This window comes from Lathyrus oleraceus, chromosome 6, assembly GCF_024323335.1.
Source record: "Lathyrus oleraceus cultivar Zhongwan6 chromosome 6, CAAS_Psat_ZW6_1.0, whole genome shotgun sequence".
In the NCBI taxonomy this organism is placed as follows: domain Eukaryota; kingdom Viridiplantae; phylum Streptophyta; class Magnoliopsida; order Fabales; family Fabaceae; genus Lathyrus; species Lathyrus oleraceus.
Genome location: NC_066584.1, coordinates 521769181 through 521778922, shown reverse-complemented (window position 1 = coordinate 521778922; position 9742 = coordinate 521769181). Strand labels below are relative to the sequence as shown.

At 35.4% G+C, this 9742-nt stretch overlaps 1 protein-coding gene across 1 annotated transcript; it reads left to right on the top strand.

Moving 5' to 3' along the window:
• Positions 1-1161: 1161 nt before the first annotated feature.
• LOC127096557 (F-box only protein 8-like) lies at positions 1162-2507 on the top strand. The gene has a single exon (XM_051035111.1). It carries the CDS (start codon positions 1162-1164, stop codon positions 2380-2382), a length of 1221 nt encoding a protein of 406 aa, XP_050891068.1. The 3' UTR covers positions 2383-2507.
• The last annotated feature ends 7235 nt before the right edge of the window (positions 2508-9742 follow it).

Here is a 9742-nt window from a genome sequence, read left to right as displayed (position 1 = left end):
TGATGAATTACCTAAAGATCAATTATAAGAGTTTGTGTTGGAGGCCGATAGCGCATATTATATAGTAATGGAAGCTCCAGTGGGCTTTGGTTGTATGAGAACTGGTTGAGGATAAGAGCAATTAAGTTGGATTTAAGGACTTCTAGTAGAATGGTTTTGTAATTGGAACGGAGAGAATTATCATAGGGAGACAAGTCAACACCGAGTGCGGAAGTAGTATGGATGTTGCAATACAACTGTTGTAATGGGGCACATTTTAGATAGAGGCACAATGGGACCATTAAGATTCATTAAGACAAAGTTATGGGCGTGTAGTTGATGATTGTTCACATCGAGGATTTCTAGAGTATGTAGTGTGTGACACACGAGGTCAGAGAGGCCGAAGAGTGGTTACATGTAACATCCGAGGGCGATGGAGTGGTTGTCGATGCATGATGCATGACAATGAGACACTCCTAGCAGCTTCTAGGGGAAAAACCGAATTCATATCGGAATGAGAGGGATCCTGAGGCTGTGCAGGTATGAGACTACATGGTTGAAAGAAGGCTTATAAGGATTAATTGGTATTACCTATATCAACAAGATGCATCTTCTTTTCGGTATCCTAATCAATAAGAACTCCATAGTTAAGCGTGCTTGACTTGGAGTAGTATTGGAATGGGTGACCTTCTGGGAAGTTTCCTGGAAAGCGTGCGAGTGAGGACAAAACATGTTGAAAAGGCCCGTGTTGATTTGTGGGGTTAGTTGATAATCCTGAGAGCAGTCTGGGGTGTTACATAGTGGAATAGAGGAAGTTAAACCTTGGTGTTAAGAGAAGTATGTGATAGCAGTATTATGGTCACAAGTAAGTGTAATGGATTCCTTGTCTTGAGATGGATGTAAAGTAACATACATTTTTCGAGCAGTGAGTCTTGTATTCTAAGAAGTTTAGTTGATGATAGCCAACAAAAGATAAGCTAAGCTGGAGCATGTGGACTAAGTGTAGAATGTGGAATATTTTATGTTGCAAGAGTTTATTGGGAGGCAATAAGGATTATTCGTGGGAATTTATAGAGACAAGTAACCCCGGTATAATGCAGTGTGTAGTAGGTATTGGTTTAGAAGAAAATTCCAGTCATAAGTGCGTGGCAATGATAAGGTTCATCACCGTTCCACTCGTTCATGGATTATCAGCAGAAGCTATCACCGCCGTTCAACAAGTGGTCTGATTCAAAGGTTAGCAGAAAGTATATTGACGATGATGTTGCCTTCCATGTTCTTTCAAAACTTCCCATTAAATCATTGAAGCGTTTTGGTTGTGTACGCAAATCATGGTCCATTTTATTTGAAAATTCTCATTTCATCAATATGTTCCGCAACCATTTCATATCTCATAGGAATTCCGACAATCATCATACATATCTTCTCATATTTAAACGTGATTGTGCTGATCGTTACCATCTTGAATTGCATTTGCTCGATAGTAGAATCAAATTAACTTTGCCACCTCCATTTCAAGAGGATGACTTTTATCTTAATATTTTGGGAAAAACAAGTGTTAACGGTATTTTTTGTATCGGGAGAAATTATGAAGGGGGAGATTCTAATAAGGTCAAATATGTATTGTGGAACCCAGCTATTGAAGAATTCGTTGTCATTCCTCCTAGCCCCGATGAGCTTGTACCAAAACACCCCCGCCTTCGCGTGTTTCATGACTTTCATGGGTTTGGTTATGACCAAGTAAGAGATGACTTTAAGGTCATTCAATATGTAACATTTGATAGCTCAAGTTGTAATGACTATGACCCTGATTCTCCTCCACCACAAGGTATAATGTATTTCTCCTTTTTTGAGATATATAGTCTAAGAAATAATTCTTGGAAGATACTCCACATGGACGATATGGCTCAATGGTATGTTGGTAACACATTTTATGGGGAGGAATTGTACATGAATGGTGCATGTCATTGGTTGGTTAGGGGTAAACATGATCAAATATTTATGATGTCATTTGACATGAGTCATGAGGTGTTCTTTACAACACCCATTGATGAAAGATCTGTTTTGAATTATGGACACTTGACGGCGTTAAATGGATCAATTGCTTTTATCATAAATCATGACAAGAATAATATTTTTCACATATCTATTTTGGGTGAACTCGGTGTGAAAGAATCATGGATCAAACTATTTATTTGTGGCCCCATGCCTTCCATTGACTGGCCCCCAATTGGATTTGGGAAGAAGGGATACATTTTTTTTAGAAAAATAGATAATGAGCTAGCCTATGTCGATTTGAGCACCCAAATATTTGAGGAGCTTGGGATTAAAGGAGAAGATTATTGTTGTTATATCGGACTTTACAAGGAAAGCCTTCTTTCGATTGGAGGATCAAGTAACTAGTTTTTTTTTCTCTTTTTATTTTCACCCGGAGGTATATTGCTATGGTTATTAGGATTTTTACCATGTATACAAAGTGATTTGTCAACTTCAGAAATTCATAATTATTATATCATGTATTTGACAATTTAAGAAGACACTTGGTGATATGGATCTTGTTTTATGAATTTAATTTTAATTTGCAAATTGATTATGTCTCTATTTCATTTGTAAGAATTGTATACTCTTTTTTAATTTGCAAACTGATTATGTCTCTATTTCATTTTTAAGAGCGTGAATATGCTGAAATGCAGGTAGTGAAGACCATAACATATATACTTGAGTTTTAGGAATAAACATTGTGTAACTTTTCATGATACTGATGCATATCTCTATATGAAAACAATGTGTGTATTTTGCATCTTTAAAATCCATTACTCCTTGTGCTGATTTTACGGTATGGAAATGGGTACCAATATAACTTTCGATGGTTATTCAACTGTTTTTAAAAGAAAAATAAAAGCTTTCAATATAGATAAATAAACACTAATTAATCTGTTGTAAAATAGATAAATAAACACTAATTAATGTCTTTCATAATAGATAAATCATTCATAGTCGCTTCCTTTTTATTTAGTATATCTATACGGAAGCAATATATATTACATCATCATTATAATTATAATTGCCATGAAAATAAGTTGCCACAAGATGAAGGCATTCTACAGTTGATGGCATTCATTCTACAGTTGACGTGTGCTTTTAATATCGCTCTTCCTGCAGTAGCCAGGTTGCCATTGAAGACTCAATGAAATATAGTCATAACTTCCCACACACATATTAAGTGAAAATGCAATGCATATTAAGATCCCTTCAAGTTGGTGCATGGATGTCACACATTTCCAACATGAATAGAGATTCGTTAAACACCTCGTTTGCTACTCCTTTAGTGAGCATATCAGAAAATTATTGCTCAGATCTTACAAACGGAAAACCAATTGTCCCAGCTTCAAATTTCTCCTTCATGAAATGTCTATCAATTTCAACATGTTTTGTCCAATCATGTCAGAGAAGATTATAAGCAATCTATATGGCAGATGTATTGTCACGATACAAACTCATAGCCTCTTTTGGATCAAAACCCAAGTCTGACAATACACTTTTTACCTATAACAGTTCACACATTCCAAGTGCCATACCTCTAAACTCTACTTCACCACTTGATCTAGCTACTACCAATTTCTTTTTACTCCTCCAAGTTACAAGGTTCCCTCCAACAAAGGTGAAATATCCTTAGGTAGATCTTTTATCATCTGCTGAACCTGCCCAATGGACATCTGTGTATCCTTGTGTAAGAATAATATTATTGGATAAATAAATCCAGCGTCACCCTTAGGGATTCGAATGGGCTTAATATCCCAACCCATGGCGCTTAGAGGGAGCTTACAAACCTCGCTTTAGGTGCAGCCCCTGAGGGCTCATACTATAAGGAAAAAAAGTTGCACCCTCACTAACAGCAATTGCTTTTAGCGCAGTGGTAAGCGCTTGATCTTACAAGTGGTATCAGAACTTGGTCATGGGTTCGAATCCCCCCGGCTGACACTGGGGGGGAGATTGTTGGATAAATAAATCCAGCGTCACCCTTAGGGATTCGAATGGGCTTAACATCCCAACCCATGGCGCTTAGAGGAAGCTTACAAACCTCGCTTTAGGTGCAGCCCCTGAGAGCTCATACTATAAGGAAATAAAGTTGCACCCTCACTAACAGCAATTGCTTTTAGCGCAGTGGTAAGCGCTTGATCCTACAAATATTTGGTTATGCATCTGGCCTTTAGTTTTAATGATAATAATGCTTTGTTTCTTAGAGAATAATTTTCTACACTAATGGTTCTTATCTAGTGTGTAGCTTTTGCTAACATGTTCTGACACTGAAGAACTGACGTATGACGTCATCAAATTCTGGAATCAACACACTCTGACTCTGAAGAGATACAAGTGCTCTACAATAGGTTGTTGAGTTCTAGAAAGCTCTTAGACAACGGTTTTGATGATTGTTTGTGCTAAAGCTTATGAATATGACTCTGATTGAATAGTCTCTGGAGGATTGTCAGCCTTCAAGATTCTCCGCTCAAGTTCTGAAGCTTTTGAAGAACAAGATCTGAAGACTCTGAAGACCAAATTCTGAGGAACTGTGTCAAGACTTTGAAGACCGAGGTTCTGAAGATTTTGTCAACTAGTCTCTTAATCATTCTAAGAATGCTTCAATATCATTTCGTCAGAACTCTCTGAAGATTAGAAGATAAGATCAAAAGGTTTTTTACATCAGAGAAGTAGTACACAGTACAAGAGCACCCTTCCTTCCACTATTGTACCGTTTTGTCTCCTATATGTAAACCGTTGCACAAAGAGACAACTGCAATTTGCTATTCCAATTCTACCCTCCAACTGATATTTCAACTTCCTATATAAAGGAGGCTTGGAAGAATGGAAGAAGCTTCTAATTCACTACACTAAAATTACGCTCGTACACACACTTTTGCTGAAGTTCATATTATTTTTGTGTATAATTTTTATAAACACACAAGAGTTTTTGCTCGTTATCGTGTGAAGATATTCATTGTATTTAACTTGTTTTAACATGCTTTCTTAGATTCAATACTTGTAAACACAAACTTGTAAATCTCAAAGTTGTTTGAGTGGTTTCCTTGAGTGACTAGGTTTTAGTCAAATAGACTCAAGAAGATAAACACGGTTTGTATTTATGGTGTCTGTAATCAGTTTCGATTATAGTGGATTAAGTCCTTGTTGAGAAGGAAAAATCACGTTGGTAGGGTGGACTGGAGGTATCTTCCTTATCAACAAACCAGTATAAAAATAACTTTGTTAATTTTCTTGTTCGTGTTATTGTTTGATTGAGTTGGTTTTGAAAAAGCTTTTGTTTTAGAAACCCAATTCAAACCCCCTTTTTTTGTGTTTCTCGCCACCTTCGCCTTCTACCCTCAAGTGACCATTGTTTTGAGAACAATATTCCTTTAGTTGGAGTGGATTTCAAATATATTAATATCCTCTCTATAGCATCCATATGAGGCTTACGTGGATCATAACTACTACAAAATAGACCTTTCGTCATACTAAACTTCAACGGTATGTTTGTTAACCATGGTAATACCTCAATTGCGGATGCAATTTTTTATTTATATTTACGAAAATACATTGCATTACAGTCAAACTAATAAATCGTGATTATACATTTATGGAGTGACACAGTTCGAATCTCAGATCCAACAATTTTATACTTTTTCTTTACAATTGATGTTGTGCTTATAACTATAATATATACATTAAAATTGAAATACCTATCACCACGGTTGATAGTGAGAACCATTGTGAAATTCATTACATTTATCACGGTTTTTTAATACAAACATGGTGAAATTGTTTACATATTTATAATATAAGCGAATTAGATCTCGCTTCTTGACAATATCACCGTATCTATCACAGAGAAACCCTAGCACCCATTTTATCTCTTCTTCGTCATTAGCTCTCGATTCATATATAAATGTATTCTACTTCTTCCTTGTTCGATAGTTTATGTTTTTTGTTGTTGTATGTTGTTGTACCTTCTGATGGAACGGGAAATAAGAAGATTCATTTCAGGAATCTTAACCCTGAAAAGATGAAGAAGGTAGAAGCTATTGTGAATGACCTTATGAATCTGAATGTAACTAACTCTGAATCTGATGAAGACCTTGAGAATTGCACGAGTTCAACTAGGCATGAAGATTGAAGACTTTGTTATGTTTTACATGATTTGTTGTTAGTTGTTGTTGTTGATTTTTTTTTTTATTTGTTATGGGTAGTTGTTGTTAACATTTTGCTTTTTGTCGTTGCATGATTTACTTCCTTTTGGGGTTAACAATGTACTATTGGTTGTTGTTGCTTATTATGTTACAATGTTAATGGTAGTTATGTTGTGGTTTTTATTTTATAGTGCACTACTTATTTATGTTAACATGCCTTTTTTTTGTGGCATGATTTACTTCCCTAATGCTTTGTTGTTGCTTGTTATATTATAATATTAATGCTAGTTTATATTTCCAAAATAGGTTAACTCATATTATGGGTGTGGTTCATAAATGTTTTGTTTTGCTATGGAGAAATAGTAGAAGAAGTATGAATCATTTTGGGAAGTTTTATATGCCTTGTACTTTTTCTTCCTCGCAACAAAAAGTAGATCAACTTCAGATTATTCCATGAATTTTTTCAGGAAAAGGTATGTTTTTGTTGTTTTATTGATATATATGTTGTTGTTGAGTTTATTATAATGTATGTAGATTGTTTATTTCTCTCCCTTCATTGAACATGCATTCATTTAAACTGACATAGAAAATAATAGTCCAAAAATTAAGTAATATTTGAAATGCAACTTACATCATACATGATTTTCGAATTGCATCCATCTCATACTTCATCTATATCGCTCTTTAAAACATAGAACTTGGTTTATTGCCCCAAATTCTTCAAAACAATTATTTGTTCTCTATTAATTTATATTGCAAAACATCAAATCTGTTGAGACATTAAATCATCTCCATTGATGTCATCATAAAAATCTTCATCATTGATAAAAGTAATGATGATGATAGCGACGATGATGATTTAGAAGTAGTCAACATATTGATGCTTTGCAAAATAAACTAGGAATGAACCGTTGCTTTGTAGAATTTGGGGCATTGAATCAAATACTACATTGTCGCGACGCAAAAAATCAACCCAGACATGTTGCACGCTCATTCCACTGTTTTTGAATGTGAAAGCACTCATTTGATCAAACTAGGTAGTTTGGAAACAATATGGTCCTCGATTCAAACATCATACTCTGCATAAAAGCCCAGAGTAGTGCAATATGATATGCACTTGCAACTTCTCACTCTCTGGTGTTCCCTCAGTGGTTGATAGCTAGAGAAACATGGATACTAAATGTATTCTAAATTATTAAAAATTTCCTTCTTTCGTGTCCAATATTAATTATTTGGGTCTGAAGGCTTCATCTTTTGTTAGATTAGGTAACTAGTTATGGATAATAAACAGAAAAAGCAGATAGCAACGTGTTAAGTTAGATTCTCAAGAGTTTTGAAGTTATGCTTAAATCATTTGCATAGCTTCATTCACTTAAAAATTAGTTCAGACCTGTGACACAACAAGCAACATTCACCATCCACATCATCATGTGCCAATTCATATTCTTAGTTGGAAGGATTCATGTTAGAGGTCAACATGACAAGGCCCAATCTAAATCAATAATATGGTTTAGTTCATAAAATACGATTGAATTATCTTACAACAAAAATGTACTTAAACAATTCATTTTTAGTGAAAAGCACTTATAAATCTCTTCTAAACAACCTGGTTCTTGGAATTTGTGAACAATTTCAAGAATTATCGGATCTTTGGATAGAAGATAACATAAAACCATTACAGATTATGGAAGGAAACCATCACAGTTCACAGGTAGCAAATGCAATTCAAGTAGTATGAATTGTGCATAATTCCATGAGTAGAGTGATAGTTTTTTCCATTTGATAATCTAAATTGTTTCACATAAGGAAGGAAGGTACATGAGCAACATGTCTGAAGATGAAGATGAAGATGAACGAGTAGACATTGAAGCTAATCTGTTTGATGGAAGGTTGGAGGGTTTGGCTAAGTGGTGGTTATGGTTGCATCCTATCCTCATTACTTTCAGCCAGCATGTAATTGTTTTTGTTGGTGTAGTGTCCAAACATGTCCCTGTGTGGTAGCTTCTTTGCATGTTTTTTTTTGCATTCCTTAACTTTAGGACCATCTATTCACCCATTTTGCTATGTTTACATCAAATTTTTTTCTTTTAGGTTCGAATATGTGAATTGATATGGTTTTTGTTTCACAGGTTTAATTTTAATAATTAGGCAAATTGTTGTGTTTGTAACTTGATAATAAATATATTAACTTACTAGAGTGATACTGCTACTATGCTTTACATGTATTTTTGTGATTTACATGTATTTTTTAATATTAAGAGTCTCACTTTACAAGTGTTTTCAAGTAGGGACAATCCTTACCTTACAATTCAGTTTTGTAGGGATGAGTTAGTCCCAACCTACAATTTCTTAAGATGGTATAGGGTCTGGTTTAAGATCCATTGGGCCACCCACCATTTAGTTCCAAGGTCCATACGTAAATCTTGGGCCTGGGAGAGGGTGTTAAGAGTCCCAAATCGGACAATCTATGGCCTGAACATCAAGTCTTAGTCCTGGTTTGAGCAATAGTGACTAATGTAGATCTCGGGACGTAAATAGAGAAATATTTAATAAAATTTATGTTGTTTATTAATGTCATTAAGGTTACTAGGAGCAAAGTGATCTCTGAGTAATAATGGATAGTAGTAAGCATGTATGAGTTCCTCTCCCCACTTGAAATATGGGGTATTTATAGGATTTCTTGATTCTTAGGGCTTTCTTGGAAAAGGTCATCGCCCACCCAGTCAAAAGATAGAAAGTTGAATTCCTATTCCCAAGGGATACATGAGTCAGTAACTATCTTGACTTTCCCATTATCCAAGACATGTCTTATCCAATGTTTCTTCTTCCCATGGGCGAGGAAAACGTAAGGGCGTGGTGATACCTACCTTCAGGAGACCTTTCACCGTCACCCATTTCCTAAGGCAATCCTAAGCTATCTCCCTAGGAATGGTTATTTGCAAATATAACACAACACAATCCCTCAGACACAAATCCTTCGGCAGAGGGCAGACTGTTTTTTACCATCAGTTAATGGAAGTATTTTGAGGACTAAATTTCTTCTAAAACCTCTCCGTGTAGGAAATCATTTTCACATAAAATTCTAATAGAGGCCAATATTGGTTTGCTTCTAGTAACAAAAGTATCCTCCAAGTGTTGAGCTTGGTTACTGGCGTAATTGTCTCTTGATAATCTACACCATAAGACTGAGTATAACCTTTACCCACGAGTCGTGATTGTAAGACCTCAATTTTGTCCCTAAGATCCCTCATGTTATCTCATGATCTGCATTGGCTTTGAGACCACACTTTGGTATCCTCCCCACCCCTCATTCATTGGGTTTGTATTGGGATAGATCACCAAGCACTTTTGATTGTATCATACTTTATTTTTTATTGTTTTCTAACCAAAATACCAAAAATACGTCTATGTGTACCTTTGTAGGTGTGTGTCCATTTGTACCCCCACCAAGTTCACAACTAGGGTTTGAGACCCTCAATGCAAGAGATCAATAAAGGAAATGTTGAAATGGTTATAAGCATCATATATGGATCTCCATGTTCTTCATTTGTCAATTTGATCAATAATTCCTCAAAAGTTTG